This window comes from Heteronotia binoei, chromosome 18, assembly GCF_032191835.1.
Source record: "Heteronotia binoei isolate CCM8104 ecotype False Entrance Well chromosome 18, APGP_CSIRO_Hbin_v1, whole genome shotgun sequence".
NCBI classification, from domain to species: domain Eukaryota; kingdom Metazoa; phylum Chordata; class Lepidosauria; order Squamata; family Gekkonidae; genus Heteronotia; species Heteronotia binoei.
Genome location: NC_083240.1, coordinates 36,198,487 through 36,216,944, shown reverse-complemented (window position 1 = coordinate 36,216,944; position 18,458 = coordinate 36,198,487). Strand labels below are relative to the sequence as shown.

At 49.3% G+C, this 18,458-nt stretch overlaps 1 protein-coding gene across 1 annotated transcript in view; it reads left to right on the top strand.

Annotated features, from left to right (window-relative positions):
* Window positions 1-3,113: 3,113 nt before the first annotated feature.
* The window catches only part of CORO6 (coronin 6), a 34,832-nt gene continuing 19,487 nt past the window's right edge, over window positions 3,114-18,458 (top strand). The window contains 3 exon segments of the mRNA XM_060259369.1: window positions 3,114-3,254; window positions 7,954-8,174; window positions 17,308-17,430. Coding sequence (XP_060115352.1) covers window positions 7,977-8,174; window positions 17,308-17,430 — 321 coding nt within the window. The 5' untranslated portion in view covers window positions 3,114-3,254; window positions 7,954-7,976.

Here is an 18,458-nt window from a genome sequence, read left to right as displayed (position 1 = left end):
ATTCGTGGACTCCATGAAGAATCATTTCTTAGAGTGAGATGTAATATGCAGGGATTACTTACAGAACCAATAAAAACTCAGAAGGGTGTAAGACAGGGTTGCCTTTTGGCCCCCATCCTATTTAACTACTATATCAGTGATATGGTGGAACATATGACTGATACTAAATTTCACCCCCCAAAGCTGGGTCTTCGCCATCTTCCAGTACTGCTATATGCAGACGATGTGGTACTGTTATCTAGAACACCTATTGGGTTGCGGAGAGCCTTAGACAGCTTTGTTAAGTACTGTGAAAATGAACGGTTGGTAATAAACTTTGAAAAAACAAAAGTGATGGCATTTGGCAAAAAAGCCAAGAAGAGGTATTGGACTATGAAAGGGAAGAAAATAGAACAAGTAACAAAATTTACTTATTTGGGAATGGTAATTCAGAATACAGGTGCCTATACTGAACATTGTAATATGAGGGTGGAGAAAGCTGAGAAAACAATGTACGCTATCCTGAGATTTTTTCGCTCTAAGGGGGCCTTCTATGTTCCGGCAGCACTGAAACTGTTCCAATACAAAGTGTTAACACAATTGCTCTATGGTATTAACCTGGGCATTTCGGCTAAAAAACTGAAGGCTCTCGAGAAAGTGCAATCTAAATTTCTTCGTAACGTTTTGCAGCTTCCGCCAGGTGTGTCAAATGCCCTTTTGCGTTTAGAAACTGGGCAAATGAGAATTGAGGCCAGAATTATGTTATCTTCGGCATGTCAATGGCTAAGGATCCATAAAAACAAAAAAGGCCTCTTCCCTTTAATAACTCAAGACCCCTATAGGCCAAGGTGGCTGCAATTGGTCAGAAGCAACTTAGAAAGTATAGGATTCTCACTTGAAAACCTCTTGGCGCAGAGCTATGCCAAAGCAAAAAGTATTATCAAACAAAGAATCTGCGATATAGAGAGACAAAGGGATCTAGAACAGGCCCCCTCTTTTTTAGCAGCTACTGAGACCAAATATGTTATGAGGACGGCCAAGTACTTTTTTTATTTGGAGGTACCAGCCCACAGAAGAGCCTTTACGTTGGCTCGATGCGCAGCCATGCCCTCAAAGGTGCTAGAAGGGAAATATAGAAAAGTCCCGTATGAAGACCGACGCTGTCCTTGTGCTATGGGAGAGGTGGAGTCGATGACTCATATGTTTTTTCGATGCCCTTTCCACCAGGTACAGAGGGATAGGTTTGTTTCCCCATTTGTAGTTAAACCAATGGCAGACGCGGACAAGGCATGTTTGGAGAAACTTTTGGTAGATGCAAGTCCAACTATCTCTAGACAGATAGCCAAATTTTGCCATTATCTTGTGAAGTTCCATACTAAGAAACAAGAAACTGCATGTCTTGTATGATCTCTTGGAATTTTAGTTTATAAATGTTTTTTATACTCTGATTTAAAGGATTTATATAAATTGGAACTGACTTGAATTTTAAAATTGGTTCAATTATATTTTAGTTATCTTGGATTGTATAGGTGGGGAAATGTTTATGTATTTTATTGTATTTTATGTTTTTTTAGGAGGGTATTTTATACTATCTTAGGTATTTTAGGAGGGTTTTATATGATGTGTTATAGTTTTTATATTGGTCTATGACTGTAATAAAGTTCATTCATTCAGCTTAGAGGGGACACTGCTTGACTCCCTGCTGGATGTTCTTCACAGCCATCTCAAGGGCAGCTTGCCCACTTGAATAGGATGCAAAGGAAACAGCAAATGATGCAATGAAGGCAGATGGCAGGGTGGAGGAGAAGGTACACCAAGCAGTACAGGATGCACAGCGAGTTGCCAGAAATTCTCTTTGCCTTGACCCTTGAAGAGACCCCCAGCGGGCAGAGCAAATGAAAAGAGGTGGGCCAAGACATGCACAACTTCATGGGGCACAATTCCGGAGTCACCAAGAGGCCATTTTGCAGACTGGAAATGCACCCTGAACAGCTTCCTGGCCATAAACTCACCTTTAGCATTAGCGGATGTCTCCTATTTGACACAGGTGCCTAGGGCCTTGCCTACAGATCTAGTAGGAGAGTCAGGTTCGAGTCCTTACTCTGCCAGGGAAGCTTGCTAACTGGGTGACCTTGGGCCAGTCCCCCTCTCAGCCTAGCCTACCCCACAGGGTTGTTGTGAGGATGAAATGGGAGAGGGAGAGAGTGTTGCAAGCCGCGTTGGAGGCAAAAGTGGGGCGTAAATGAACGCAAGCCGGCACTGGCTGGGGGTGGGCATCAGTGTTCCCTGTAAGCTGCAGAATCTTGTGAACAAAAAATTCTACTTTGTGAGCTACTGGCATTAAAGTTGCGAGCTATTGCATAAATTATTGTGATCCTGGGTCATCCTTCCTGAGCTGGAGCTGGAGGCTAAAAGTCTGAGCTAGCTCACGCTAACGCAGCTTAGAGGGAACACTGCTTGACTCCCGCCTGGATGTTCTTCACAGCCATCCCAAGGGCATCTTCTCTAAGATGCCAGCATGTGATCAAAGGCACTGATTGCTAGATGATTGCCTGGCCCCAGGAGAAAGTGCTCTTTCACACATATTGTGCGCTTCTTGAAGCTTCCACCTCCCCGCTGAATGGCTTGGAGAAGGCATTTCTCTCTTTAAATCACTTTGCCAAGCCAGTCAGTGACTTGGAGAATGCATTTAAAGTTGCTTTCTTTCCCTCCCTCCCTCTCCCTTCCTTCCTTGCAACATCTGATGTTCATGCCTTGTGGCTCTCAAACATTTATTCTATGTGGCTCTTACGTTAAGCAAGTTTGGCCACCCCTGGCTTAGAGGGAACACTGACGGGCATGTGTGTTTTAACCCCCCCCCCCTCCTCCGTCGCCGCAGCTAGGCTGAACACGAGCTCCCTGTTCAGGGGCAGTCTATCTGTGGGCAGCCACCGCACAGAGGCGAGAGACAGAGGGCGCCGGCCCCCGGCGGAGCTGCATTGCAGGGGCACTGCTGCTGCCTCCGCTTCCCCCACCCCCAGGCTCGCTCGAGGAGTTTCCCAGGCTGCAGGAGGTGGGGGTGGCGGCCCTGGGCGTCCGGCCCCTCGCAGCTGTTCCCCCTCCCTCCCTCCCTGGAGGCGGCGGCGGCGGCGGCAGCTGCTTCTCCCGCCGCAGAGCGGCCCCTGCGCCAGGCGCGGCGTGCCAGCCGGACGCGGACGCAGCACGAGGCGCCTGCTCCAGAGCTCCGCGCCTGCCAGCCAAGGGACCGCCGCGGCCGGCTCGGGGGGCCCCGCCAGGTAAGGCCCGTGGTCCGCCGGGGGAGTTCCACCGAGGCCCCTCGTCCTGGCTGCCCCCAGGCCCGCCGTGGCCAGCGCCGGGCCCTCTCCTCCTCCCCCCACTCCCCGAGCCGCCGCCGCCGCAGGAGAGGCGGCTATATTAGGAAAGTGACCTCGGCTTGCATTGCGGCGCCTCGCCTCGCCTTCTATAGCTGCGCTGGGCCGCCGGCCTCTGCTGCCGCCGCCGCCGCCGCCGCGGGCCCATTGAGAATTTTGCCCCTGCCGGTGGGGGGGAGGAGGAGGAGCAGGCAGGGGGGAGCGGAGGCGCTTCGGCCGGTGCACGAGGGGCTCGCCTGGCACGTGTGGACGCGCGTCTTGCGGCCCGAGGCGGGAACGTGGAGCTGCGTTGGGCGAAGGGTGCTTTTTTTTGGAGGAGGGGGGGGGGGCGGCAAGCAACTCAGACTGAAATGTTTTGCAGGACTTTCGGGGGAGGAGGAGACGATGCCCTTCCCGATTGCAGAACGCGAACTTCGGGGTTTCTCCAGCCGCAATGAGTGCAGGGAGGGGAGGGACAGACACAAGTCCGTTTTCACACCACCAGGCCCCTGGGCGCTTGTTGGGACTCAAGGCCACCGGCAGTTCTGATGCCTGGGGAGGGAGATTAGTCAGGTTTAACGAGAGGCGTTAAATGAGCGGGGTGGAGAGAAGTCCATGCCTTGCCTGGGGGCTTCCCGTAGGCCCCTTGCTAGCGGCTGCTGGAAACAGGATTGCGCTCGTAGCCTCTCCGTGACCTTGGAGAGCAATGCAATGCCCTGCACAGCTTTTCTGCCTGCGCGCGAGCAAACTAACGCAGCCATTGTGCGTGACCAAAATTCACCTCTGCTGTGAACTCACCGGGCAGCCTTCAGGAAGACAAACGGTGCCCTCTCAGCCCCTCTTACGGGGCTAATAAGAGGCGTTCCCTGCCAGAAGTTTGGAAGTCTCTGTCCCGAGCTACTCCTAGATTTTCTTTTTCTTTGTAAATAGCAGCCACGTGGGAGAGGGGGATCTAGGGTTGCCAATCCCCAGGTGGGGGCAGGGGATCCCCCGGTTTGGAGGCCCTCCCCCTGCTTTAGGGTCATCAGAAAGCAGGGGGGGGGGGTTTGCTGCTGGGCACTCCATTATTCCCTATGGAGTCTGATTCACATAGGGTATAATGGAGAATTGATTTGCGGGTTTCTGGAGCTCTGGGGGGTAGAGGTAGAGGCACCAAATTTTCAGCATAGCATCCAGTCCCTCTCCCCAGAATACCTTCCACGTTTCAAAAAGATTGGACCAGGGCGTCCATTTCTATGAGCCCCCAAAGTAGGTGCCCCGATCCTTCATTATTTCCAAAGGGAGGGAAGGCATTTAAAACGTGTGCAGTCCCGTTAAATGTGATGGCCAGCACTCCCTTTGCAGTTCAATTATCCTGGTCACAATCTTACTCTTGGCTCCACCCCCAATGTCTCATGGCTCCACCCCCAAAGTCTCTGGATATTTCTTGAATTGGACTTGGCAACCCTAGGGCCAGTTTGGTGTAGTGGAGAGCCAGTTTGGTGTAGTGGTTAAGTGTGCGGACTCTTATCTGGGAGAACCGGGTTTGATTCCCCACTCCTCCACTTGCACCTGCTGAAATGGCCTTGGGTCAGCCATAGCTCTGGCAGAGGTTGTCCTTGAAAGGGCAGCTGCTGTGAGAGCCCTCTCCAGCCCCACTCACCTCACAGGGTGTCTGTTGTGGGGGAGGAAGATAAAGGAGATTGTGAGCCGCTCTGAGACTCTTCGGAGTGGAGGGCGGGATATAAATCCAATATCTTCTTCTTCTTCTTCTAGGGGCATCTTGTTTGGATCTGGGGATTGGCTCACCCCAGTGCCAGATTAAACCCTGTGGAGTCCCTTAGGCAATCAAAATCTTGGGGGGCCCCCTTGTAAATTATCCCCTAATATTGCCTGTAGGCACCTTCTCAAAAGCCCCTTTGACAAAGCTGCAGGGGAGAGGCAGAGGGAGGCAAACTGGCCCCTAAAGGTGTGGGGGCCCATAGACCAGTACCTACTTGACCTGTTCGTTAATTCAGCCCTGGCTCGCCCTCTTTCTATTTGCCTGCCAGGAAAAGGCTCTTCTGTGTCTAAGGAAACTTACAAGAGTTCCAGCTGCACCTCAAGGACTAACTAGACTTATTTATTTTGCCCTGTCAGAGTTCAGAGGCGAGAAGAGGCACCTGCCAAAGTCAGGTCTGACTCCCCAGAGCTTCTGCTTGTCGGTCTTTTCGGTGCCACTGGAGTCTTCGTTTATTCTGCTGCTACAGACTTCACCTCTGGAATTATTTCCAAAAGAAAAAAAAAATACCCTGGAAGATCCAAAAGTGGAATTCCCACAGCCCTCTCGAGTTTGATCCTAACACTTGCAACCAATGTTTCCTCTAAGCTGCAGAGTCTTGTGAGGAAAAATTCGACTTTGTGAGCTGCTGTTATAAAAGGTGTGAGCTACTGGCCTGAAAGTTGTGAGCTACAGGATAAATTATTGTGCTCTGGGGACATTATTCCTGAGCTAAGACAAAAATGTGTGAACTGGAGGCTAAAAATTCGGGAGCTAGCTCACACTAACTCAGCTTAGAGGGAATACTGGTAATACGTGCTTTCCAGAGATAATGCCTAGAATTCTCCCCAAAAAATGCTTTTTGCTAATGGCAGTTGCTAAGTGGGTTCCTATATTATGTGCAAATGATGTATTTTTGGCAACGGTAATGGAAAGAGGCCACCTTCCACGTTCCTAGCAAGGTTAGGCAGGCCTGCAAAGGAAAATGTGAAATGGCCACGGTTCTTTCTCTGAAAAGGGGAGGTTTGAAGGCTCTTGGCTCCTGTGCTTCGCCTCGGTAGGACTCGAGTCTGCCTTAGGCAGCCGAAGCAATTGTCATTGTTAATAAGGAGCATCTTTCGAGTTATGCAGTTCCGGTACACGGCACTTGGCAGCCAGCCACAGCCTCAGCATTCTGATCCCAGGCTGAGAAGCAGGGGTGTCAAACTCATTTGTTATGAGGGCTGGATCTGAGATAAATGAGACCTTGTTGGGCTGGGCCACATATGTACCTATTTAAGATTAGGTAGCAGAAATATAAACTTTATAAGGGACACAGACAAACACAATTAAGGATTTTTTAAAAAAACAAAACAAAACCTTAAAGCATGCTTAAAACATTAGCAGTCATTGGAAGCTCTGGCTCTTTCCTTCCTTCAGGGGACCAGGAGGGGGAGGAGCCTCAGCCAATAGAAGGAAGAGAGGCTAGGCACAGTAGCTCTGCTGTGTGATTGTGATAGCCTGGGAAAGCAAGTTCTTCCTCCCCCCCCCCTTCCTCCCCAAGGGAGGAGCCTCAGCCAATGGAGGTTTTGCTTTGTATCTCCTGGGTGATTGAGCAAACCTTGCAAAACAAGCTTTTCCACAGAAGGAAGCAAGAGAGAGGGAGAAGGAAGCAGATTACAGCCAGTTGCTCGGGAGCCAGATTCGGCCCCCAGGCCAGATGTTTGATACCCTTGAGCTAGATGATGTGATCTGAAGTTTGTTGCTGAAGGAAGGACCGGAGGGGCTTCAATCCCCTTTCTTTGACCCACAGCTGGCTGAAGCAGAAAGAGCTATATGAAATAAATACTGGTTTCATTTTACAAAGGGGATTTGGGTCACAGAGGCTGCGATCACACACACTCAATAATGCTCTTTCAATCCACTGTCAGTACACTTTCCAACTGGGTTTTGTCAGTACACACAGTAAAATCCAGTTGGAAAGCGTGCTGAAAGTCGATTGAAAATGCATCATTTAGTGTATGTGTTCACAGCCAGATGATGGTTTTTCTTTAATACAGGCGTTAGGATAGCCTGGGAAGAAAACAGGACATTTAATAGGTGTTGACGTTGATGGTCCAGGCTAGCCTGATCTCTTCAAATCTCGGAAACTACGCAGAGTCAGCCCTGATTAGTCCTTGGATGGAAGTCCCCCAAGGAATTCCAGGGTTGCTACCCAGAAACAGGCAAAACCACCTCTGAAAATGCCTTTAAAACCCTGTGTAGTTGCCAGGGCTTTTATTTTTTTTTTTTGTAGCAGGAACTCCTTTGCATATTGGGCTGCACGCACCTGATGTAGCCAATCCTCCTGGAGCTTACAGTAGGCCCTGTAAGAAGAGCCCTGTAAGCTCTTGGAGGATTGGCTACATCAGGGGTGTATGGCCTAATATGCAAAGGAGCTCTTGCTAGAATTCCGTCCCTGGGCCGCACACCCCTGATGTAGCCAATCCTTCTGGAGTTTACAGTAGGCCCTGTAAGAAGAGCCCTGTAAGCTCTTGGAGGATTGGCTACATCAGGGGTGTATGGCCTAATATGCAAAGGAGCTCTTGCTAGAATTCCGTCCCTGGGCCGCACACCCCTGATGTAGCCAGTCCTCCTGGAGTTTACAGTAGGCCCTGTAAGAAGAGCCCTGTAAGCTCTTGGAGAATTGGCTACATCAGGGGTGTGTGGCCTAATATACAAAGGAGCTCTTGCTACAAAAAAAGCTCTGAACTAGTCGCCATAAGTTGGCTATGACTTGATGGCTGTATGTGTGTGTCTTTCAACATGGCAAGTGAGGTTGCACCATTTGTTGGCATTTGTGAAGAAGGTGGCTCAGGTGGGCCCCGCCCACTGATAATCTCTTTTTCTGTGTCCCTTCCCCCCCAGCCCCCCGAAAGAACACCTCAGCCATGAGCCGCAGAGTGGTGCGTCAGAGCAAATTCCGGCATGTCTTTGGGCAGCCGGTCAAGGCGGACCAGATGTACGAAGACATCCGGGTGTCCAAAGTGACGTGGGACAGTTCCTTCTGCGCCGTCAACCCCAAGTTCCTGGCCATCATTGTGGAGTCAGGAGGCGGAGGTGCCTTTATGGTGCTCCCTTTGGCCAAGGTATGAGGAGGAGCCTTTGGAGAGTCTGGGGCCCTTCTTGTTGCTGGGTGGGCGGAAGTTTGAAGGGGAGGTGGTGATGGAGATGGTGCTGATAACAGCACTGACGCTTTGACTGCGATTCTGAGCGTTCAAAAGCATTCTGCACTCCCAGTGATCCTGGCAAGGAATTCTGCAAGGTACAATACCAGTGGGATAATATGACTAAGGCAGTGGTGTTGAACTCATTGGTTATGAGGGCCAGATCTGACATAAATGAGATCTTGTTAGGCCGGACCACGTGTGCCATAAAATGTAATGCCAGGTAGCAGAGACATAAACTTTATAAAGCACACAAACACAAAGATTTTTTTAAAACTTAAAATAAAGCATGCTTAAAACATTAGCACTTGTTGATACTTTCTTTGTATCTCTCCTGTGCGATCTAGGGAACTGGGCAAAGGAAGCTCTGGCTCTTTCCTTCCCCAGGGGATCAGGAAGGGGAGGAGCCTCAGCCATTAGAAGGAAGAGAAGCTTGGCACAGTAGCTCTGCTGTGCAATTGAGAGAGCCTGGCAAAGCAAGCTATCCCCCCCCTCTTCTCCCCAAAGGAGGAGCCTCAGCCAATGGAGAAAACAGAGGCTTTGCTCTGTAGCTCCTGTGCAATTGAGCAAGCCTGACAAAGCAAGCTGAGACACAGAAGGAAGCAAGAGAGAAGGAAGCAGATGACAGCCGGTTGCTTGGAGGGGCTAATAGGAGCCCTCGGGGGGCCTGATTTGGTCCCCAGGCCACATGTTTTACACCCCTGACTTGCCTTAAATTTCCTAGCAAGGTAATGGGCTGGTGAAGGATTTCAGCGGAGGATTTCCAAAGTGTACGCCATGGCCATGCTGCAGTAGTGGCTCTCCTGAACAGAGTGCTGAACCAGACATTACGAAGGCCTCGCAGCCCCTGCGTATCCACCCTGATCCTTTTAACACACGTGCTATGGAGATTCAGTGCTCCAAACTTCATTCACAGATGCACAGGGGCCCAACTTGGATTGGGACCTTAGCACGTGAGGAGAGACGGCCTTTCTCCCATGCTGTTTCCTCAACTTGAAATGGTTCCAGGAAGCTGCTTTTTTGTCCTGTTGGGTAAACTTTCATGTAGACATATGGAGCAGAGGTCCATCAGTGACTATTAGCCACAGCGTACTGTTGGAACTCCCTGTCTGGGGCAAGTGATGCTCTGTATCCTTGGTGCTTGGGGAGACAACAATGAGAGGGCTTCTAGTGTTCTGGCCCCACTGATGGACCTCCTGATGGCACCTGGGGTTTTTTTTGGCCACTCTGTGTAAAGAGAGTATTGGACTGGATGGGCCATTGGCTTGATCCAACATGGCTTCTCTTATGTTAGTACAACTCAGTTTCCCCACAGAGGAAAATAGTTGTTCCCTGGGCCAGAAAGAGGTCAGGAGAACAGCCCAGAGGGCAAGGGGAGGCCTCTTCTCCCTCCATTCCACGGTCCCAATTCGAATTGGGGCTACGTGCACTTGGGAAGTAACTTCCAAGCACACGAATCCCAGAGCCCCTACTGTCTCTGATCTTTTCTGGGTCCTGCAATCCACCCTCCCTGGATGAGGAGCCCTTGTCTACTGGCAATAGCTTCTCTGTCCGCCCCCCCCCCCCCAAAGAAGAACAACTTCACTCTTCAGGGGGGCCTTATATCATTTCTCACCTGGCCCAGCCTCCTTGGAGGTTCGGCCTTCCTTTTCCCTCCAATTTCACCTACTCCAATCAGAGGATGCCTGGGAAATGCAGGCCTGTTGCAGTCTTTACACAAGGCCTTGGAGGTTTCCTTGAGGCCTACTAAGGCTGCCAGTTCCCAGGTGGGCAAACCAAAAGCCTCTGAAGGTATATGTGATCCAAATTACTAGGCTGTAATGTCCATATTGTATTTCAAATTCTTTAATAATGTCTCTGACGTCTCATAGAAATATCTCACACAGGTATGGTTCACAGTAGAACAAATATATCTTCCAAATCCCCAAAATTGTAGATTGTGACAGGATTGTTAATGCATAATTCCTGTTTCATACATCCATTTCTTCAGGCTTGAGATTTACTGAGAAACCCAGAAATTAATCTGGTGCTCAATTCTATTATGTTTCCAAGGTACCAGAAGGTCTCCACAATTCTATAGCTGGCAGAAAAGCTCAGTCAGGCTTACAGCCAGGTGGGATGGGGGCAGGGGATCCCCCCAGTTTGGAGGCGTTCCCCCCACTTCAGGGTCATCAGAAAGCAGGAAGGGGGAGGGAAATGTCTGCCGAGCACTCCACTACTCCCTATGGAGACCGATTCCCATAAGGTATAATGGATAATTGATCTGTGGGGCACAGGGGGGGGCAGTTTTTTGAGACAGAGGCACCAAATTTTCAGCATAGCATCCAGTACTTCTTCCCAAAATAACCTCCAAGCTTCAAAAAGGTTGGACGAGAGGGTCCAATTCTATGAGCCCTAAAATAAGGTGCCCCTATCCTTCGTTATTCCAAATGGAGGGAAGGCATTTAAAAGGAGCACGGTCCCTTTAAATGTGATGACCAGAACTCCCTTCAGAGTTCAGTTATGCTTGTCGCAAGCTTGCTCCTGGCTCCACCTCCAGAGTCCCCAGATATTTCTTGAATTGGACTTGGCAACCCTAAGGCCTACAGGCTACTTATTCTTTAGCCTGAGGCCTAGGGTCATGACACCCTTCATGGGCAATTCCGACTTGTGTTGGCTCATCAGTTGTCTCCTTCCCTGCTGCTAGCTTGAGGGAGGATGCAGTAGGTGAGCTAACACCCACTGCTTGCTCCATTGAACTAAGTGGCCCTGTAGCTACAAGGGCTGCTCAGCTTGACTTGGTCCCAGACCATTTTCTCTTCCCAGACCACTCCTAGTTCTTTAGATCCTTTCTGCCCCGTTCAGTCAAGAGTGAGAAGTTGGCACGCCCTGACCTGAAAAGCTCAGGCAAGCCCAGTCTTGTCAGATCTCAGACGCTAAGCAAGGCCCTGACCCTGGCAAGAACGTGGATGGGAGACCTCCTTGGAATACCAGCAGTCTGGAGGGCAGGGGCAGGCTTTATTCAGCCACCTCTATGAATATCCTCCAGGCCTCCAGTAGGGATCAGTCACCAGCGGTCGCCGTGACTTCCAGGCGCACACTCACATACATACACACAAGGATATAAAAAAATACAACCCCCCCTCCCCCCCCCCCAAAAAAAGTTGGAAGCTGGCATGACTTGCTTACTGCTTGAGGAATGATTTCTTTCATTTTCCTTCCAGAGCAGGAGTAGCCAAACTTGTTTAACGTAAAAGGCACATAAAGTAAACATCAGATGCTTGAGAGCCACAAGGCATTAATGTTAGATGTTTGAGAGCGAGAAGGAAGGAAGGAAGAAAGGAAGGAAGGAAGGAAGGAAGGAAGGAAGGAAGGAAGGAAGGAAGGAAGGAAAATAAATCAGGGAGGGAGGCAGAGATGGAAAGAAAGCAACTTTAAATGCATTCTCCAAGCTGCTGGCTGGCTTGGCTTGGAGTGATTTAAAGAGAGAAATGCCTTCTCCAAGCCAGCTGAGGGGGCAGTGGGGGCTTCAAGAGCCGCACAATAAGTGTGTAAGAGCTACATGTGGCTCCCAAGCCACAGTTTGGCCAACCCTGTTCCAGAGATTGCTTTCAGACCCAGTGGTCCATCTAGTCCAACATCCTGTCTCACACAGTGGCCAAACAGTTCCTCTGAAAAAACAACAACAGGGCATGGAGGCCGAGGCCTTCTCCTTGTGTTGCCTCCTGGCTGTGGGATTCAGAGGTTGACTGCCTCTGAACATGGAGGTTCCCCTCAGTCACCATGGCTAGTAGTCATTGATAAACCATGAATCTATCTAACTAATCCCCTTTTAAAATTCTTTATTCCTGTGGCCATCACAACATCCTCTAGCAACGAATTCCATATTTGAATCACTCGCTGTGTAAAGAGAGAGTGATTTTGTCCTGAATGCTGACCTTAATCGCAATGTGGTTGCTGTTCCTGGTTGGTGACACAATCTCTGCATCCCTTACCAGGTCTTTAGCCCCACTCAGAACCAAGTCCAAGTTTGCTTCTATAAGTACAGAGTACATACAGCATTGTCTGTGGCCTCCTGAGTCCTGGAAGGGTATACCTGGATTCAGATCGTTGCCCATTTTAATTCTTAAAAACTTGTTCTTCTGTCCTCCAGCCAGGCCACTTCCTCCTCTGCATTCTATGCAGACATGCCAGTTTTTCTTTCCCACTTGCCAGCTGTAATTTTTGTCACCTTGATGTTCATGGAACTTAATCTGCGTGTGCTGGCTTGAGTCTCAAGTTAATTGAGATCCTTTCAGATTGATTGTCTTAATCGTCCAACATGTTTGTAATAATCCCTTCCTCTTTGAAACCGCTGGCCAACTTCTTACCGTTACTTAACCCACAGGTGTTGGCCTGCGTGACTCCCTGTAGAACTCCACTGGATGGTGGTGGGAAAGGGACGTAAGAATGTAAGAGAAGCCACGTTGGATCAGGCCAATGGCCCATCCAGTCCAACACTCTGTCACACAGTGACCAAAAAAAACAGGTGCCACCAGGAGGCTCCATAAGAACATAAGAGAAGCCATTTTGGATCAGGCCAGTGGCTCATCCAGTCCAACACTCTGTCACACAGTGGCCAAAAAAACCAGGTGCCACCAGGAGGTCCACTAGTGGGGCCAGGACACTGTTGTGCCCCTTCCCCCACGCCAAATGTCATCTAGTCACAGCCAAGCTGTGGTGACCCTGTAGAATTTTCAAGGCAAGAGGCAAATGGAGGTGGTTACAGCGACCATGTGAGGTTTCAAGGCAAACACAGGTTGTTTGCCATTGGCTGCCTCTATCCCTCCTTGGAGATCTCCCAGCCTCGAGCTGGCCTTGGCCTTCCAGGTCAGGGTCAAAAGGGCTTACCTGCGTCCAAATCCTTGCCGAGTTGCCCCGCTGCTGAGAGACAGGCTGGAGCAGTTGGCTGGGTGGAGACATCAGGGCTCACAATACTGAATGACTCACCTCGGGAACAATTGCAGTGATGGCAGGAAGTTGGAGGGGAGGTCACTTTTTCCACAGCTCAGGTTTCCAGCGGGGATGTTTACTGAGAAGGGCACATGCGCAGCGTGAGGATGGAAGGTGGGGGTGACCCATTCAAGGTCACAGTCAGGGCTGGAGCTCGGGCATCCTGGTGCCCGCATGAATCAGGGCACTGGGGGAATGGAGGAGGAAGCCAGCAAGGCACATAGGAACCTGGCTGAGGCTGAAGACCCAGGGTGGCCAAACTGTGGCTCGGGAGCCGCATGTGACTCTTTCCCACATATTGTGTGGCTCTCAAAGCCCCCACTGCTCCGATAGCTGGCTTGGAGAAGGCATTTGTCTCTTTACGTTACTCCTCCAAACCAAGCCAACGGGTTGGAGAATGCATTTAAAGTTAAAGTTGCATTCTTTCTACATCTCCCTCCCTCCTCTATCTAACTGTCTGTCTGTCTTTCTATCCCTCCCTTCCTTCCTTCCTTCCTTCCTTCCTTCCTTCCTTCCTTCCTTCCTTCCTTCCTTCCTTCCTTCCTTCCTTCCTTCCTTCCTTCCTTCCTTCCTTCCTTCCTTCCGGCTCTCAAACATCTAATGTTTGTGTCTTGCGGCTCTCAGATATCTGACATTTATTCTTTGTGGCTCTCACATTAAGCAAGTTTGGCCCCCCCTCCTCCTGAAGGCCTGGTTCACACATTCAGATCCAGGTGGGCAGCCATGTTGGTCTAAAGCAGTAGAACAAAGCAGGAGTCAAGTGTCACCTTTAAGACCAACGAAGTTTTATTCAGAATGCAAGCTTTTGTGTGCTAGAAGCACACTTCATCAGACAATAGGATGGAATGGCAAGCAGTTTTAGGACTGTTTCTAGCACACGAAAGCTGACATTCTGAATAAAACTTTGTTGGTCTTAAAGGTGCAACTGGACTCCTGCTTCGTTCTACATTCAGAAGAGAGATTGGAGAGCCCCGAGGGGATAGGATGGAAGGGGGTACTTCTAGGGTTGCCAGGTCCTTCTCAGGAAGTATCTGGAGACTTTGGAGGTGGAGCCAGGAGCAAGGTTGTGACAAGCACGATTGAACTTCAAAGGGAGTTCCAACCATCGCATTTAAAGAGACCGCATGCCTTTTAAATGCCTTTCCTCCATTTGGAAATAACAGAGGATAGGGACATCTTCTTTTGCAGCTCATGGAATTGAAGCCCCTGGTCCAATCTTTTTGAAACTCGTTGGGGGAGTTGAGGAGAGGCGCCAGATGCTTTGCTGAAGATTTGGTGCCTCTACCTTAAAAAACAGATTCCGCCCCCCCCAGCCCCAGATACCCACAGATTGATTCTCCATTATACCCTATGGGAACTGATCTCCATAGGGTATAATGAGTGCCCAGCAGACATTTCACTCCTCCCTCTGCTTTCTGCTAACCCTGAAGCAGGAGGAGGACCTCCAGACTGGGGAATCCCCTTCCCTCAGCCAGAGATTGGCTGCCCTAAGTACTTCCAACTACAGATGGAGGGTCCCTAGTTAGAATGATGCTCTAGGCTGCGTGTCAGTAGGGTTGCCATCTCCGGGTTGGGAAATCCCTGGAGGTTTTGGGGGTGGTGCCTGGGGAGGGTGGGGTTTGGGGAAGGGAGGGACTTTGGTGGAGTATAATGCCATAGAGTTCATCTTAGAGTGGCTTGTTTTCTCCAGGGGAATAGCCTAGTATGATTTATCTCAATTTTGGTCTGCTGCAACACTTCCTTACACTTTTGTAGTTCCCCAGGTTGAGTCTAGTTTCCTAGATTAAGTCTTTGCAAATAGAAAACCGGCACACTAAGCCAAGTGAGTGAAGTGGTGGTGGTGGTGGTGATGGGGGTCAGCCCCTTTTGTGCTGCACTAGATCAGGGGTGTCAAACATTTAGCCTGGGGGCCAAATCAGGCCCTTGGAAGGCTCCTATCAGGCTCCCGAACAACTGGCTCTTGTCTGCTTCCTTCTCCCACTCTCTTGCTTCCTTCTGAATTTCAGCTTGCAAGGCTTGCTCATTCACACAGAAGCTACAGAGCAAATCCTCTATTTTCTCCATTGGCTGAGGCTCCTTCCCCTCCTGGTCCCCTGGGGATGGAGGGAAAGAGCCAGAGCTTCCTTTGCCCAGTTCCCTGAATCCCATGGGAGAAATACAAAGAAAGCACCTTTAAGACCACAAGTTGCTTATGTTTTAAGCATGTTTTATTTTAAGGTTGTTTTTTTAAAAAAAAACTTTACTCGTGTTTATAAAGTTTATATCTCTGCTCCCTAATCTTAAGTAGGTGCACATATAGCCTGGCCAAACATGTCCCGGCCCTACAGGGTCTCATTTATGTCAGATCTGACCCTCATAACAGATGAGTTTGACACCCCTGCACTAGATTTTTCTCTGCAAGGATTTTTTTTTATGAGAAGGAATTTTCAGAGCAGGAGTCTCTGCAACCTGTTTGCAACCTCATTCTCGTCTGTGTAGGAACCCAGTGGGAAGCCTCAGTCTCTCTGACAGTTTTTCGAGCTATGGTCTGAACACCACTGGAAGGTGATCAGAAAGCAGCAAAGGAAATAAACTGCAGTTGGAAAATGGTTCTTCGTAGTAAAGCTTTGCTTTGTGTGTAATCTCTTGCAGTGCCCTGACCTGAATGGCCTAGTGAGAGCCGGCTTGGTGTTGTGGTTAAGTGCACTGATTCTAATCTGGGAGAACCGGGTTTGATTCTCCACTCCTCCTCCACATGCAATCGCTGGAGTGACCTTGATTCAGTCACAAACTCTTACAGAGCTGTTCCTCTCAAGAGCAGTTTCTGTCAGAGCTCTCTCAGCTCCACCTACCTCATGTTCCCTCTCAGCTGTAGAGTCTTGTGAGCCAAAGTTCTACTTTGTGAGTTACTAGCATTAAGGTAGTGAGCAAGCAATTGGGTCACTATATAAATTAGTTTGCTCTGGGGCCATCCTTCCTGAGCTAAGACAAAAAATGTGTGAGCTGGAGGCTAAAAAACTGAGCTAGCTCACGCTAACTCAGCTTAGAGGGAACACTTCACAGGGTGTCTGTTGTGGGGAGGAGAAGGGAAAGGAGATTGTAAGCTACTCTGAGACTCCTTCGGGTAGTGAAGGGCAGGGTATAAATCCAATCTCCTCTCCCTCTCCTCCTTCTTCCTCTTCTTTTTATTTTTTTTTAAATATTTTCCTTTATTATAAACTCAAACAGCTTACAGGAAAACATAAAGTTCCAAAATATGAAACAACATAAAATCAACAGTTAAGTTACACAAATTAAGACAAAGTTAAATAATTAGCAAAATGGATTCTTTAAAAAGGAGACCATTTTTCCATTACAGATTTATGTTGAGGTATATTAGCGTGTGACTGCGCCTCATCAGTAATCTTATCTAGTGTAAAGTAATCCCAAACTTTGAGACACCAAGACACTTCTTCTTCTTCTTCTTCTTCTTCTTCTTCTTCTTCTTCTTCTTCTTCTTCTTCTTCTTCTTCTTCTTCTTCTTCTTCTTCTTCTTCTTCTTCTTCTTCTTCTCCTCCTTCTTCTCCTCCTTCTTCTCCTTCTCCTTCTTCTCCTTCTCCTCCTCCTCCTCCTCCTCCTTCTTCTCCTTCTCCTCCTCCTCCTCCTCCTCCTCTTCTTCTTCTTCTCCTCCTCCTTCTCCTTCTTCTTCTTCTTCTTCTCCTTTTCCTTCTCCTCCTCCTCCTCCTCCTTCTTCTTCTTCTCCTCCTTTTCCTCCTCCTCCTCCTCCTCCTCCTTCTTCTTCTCCTTCTTCACTAGCCAGATCCTGGAAGCTTAAGCAGGGCCAGCCTTGGTTAGTATTTGGATGGGAGGCCACCAAGGAAGCCCAGAGCGGCTACGCAGAGGCAGGCAATGAGAAACCACCTCTGTTTATCTGTTGCCTTGAAAACTTGCAAGGTCACCATTCATCAGCTGCGACTTGGCTGCATTTCCCACCACCAATCTCTCGCATATATTTTGCTGTGAATAAGTAGATGCCTTCCCAATCCAAAGGGCAGGAAATCCTGCGTTAGGTTGACTTGATGGATGGTGCCTGTCTTTACTGGAGCCTCCCTCTGTGTGTTTTCAGAGTGGACGTGTGGACAAGAACTTTCCCTTGGTGACCGGGCATACGGCCCCCGTGCTGGACATTGACTGGTGCCCCCACAACGACAACGTCATTGCAAGCGCTTCTGAGGACACGACAATCATGGTAGGTGGTGCCACAGCAGAGAAGGTACTGAGGAAGCTCAAGTGGGACCAGCTCTGGGCTTTGGAGACATTTCTTGCTGAGAGGGAAGGACAAATGGAGTCGGAGGCACTTTTGGAAGAGAGGGCTGAAGCAGCAGAGAGTCCCTGATTGGTGGGGTGGCTTCACTGCTGGCAACAGATGTCATAGAATCATAAACTGCAGTCGCACGCACTGCGTCATGCACTTTCAATCCTCTTCTAGTGCAATCCTCTTCTAGTGCAATTTACACAGTAAAATCCAGTTGGAAAGTGGATTGGAAATGCATTATTTGGTGTGTGTGATCATAGCCATAGAGTTGGAAAGGAAGGACTTCCAGGGTAATCTAGTCCAACCCCTTACACAATGCAGGAAATTCACAAATACCTCTCCCCCACACACCCTCCATTGACCCCTGTACCATGCCCAGAAGATAACAAAAACCCCGCCAGGATCCCTGAACAAAGTGGGCTGGAGAAGATTGCTTCCTGACCTCAAAGTGAGAATCAGCATTTCCGTGGGTGTGTAAAAACAGCCATGAGAACTAGGCGCTGAATGAATGTCAGATGAAGCCACAAGAGGGATCCATTTTAACCAGGGGTAGTCTTCTTTCTGGAGCATTCAGCTTTCTACCCTCTTAATTATGGGCTTACCAAGGGAGAAGTAGCCCCTCTCCCCCCCAAAAAATCTGTGGTTTCTAATCTATCTGATTCTGCTTTGGTGAGCATGAAGGCTGTGGGGGTGATGGACGAGCGAGGGAGCACGTAACGATGACGTGCCGGTTTGAAAATGAAAATCATTTCATAGACACAACTGCGGGGGATTCAGACCGGCTGTTCTTTTGGGGTTGCGCTTTTGTCCTTGACTTTAGCCAAACATTTGGCCGCCGGCCCCCAAACTGTCCCCAGTCCAGATTCCTCCCTTCTCCCATCAAAGCCCCAGCAGCGAGATTCCCCTTTAAATGACTGGAAAAGGCTCACGGTGGTCTGTTTATAGCTGAACTGCCAGGCAAG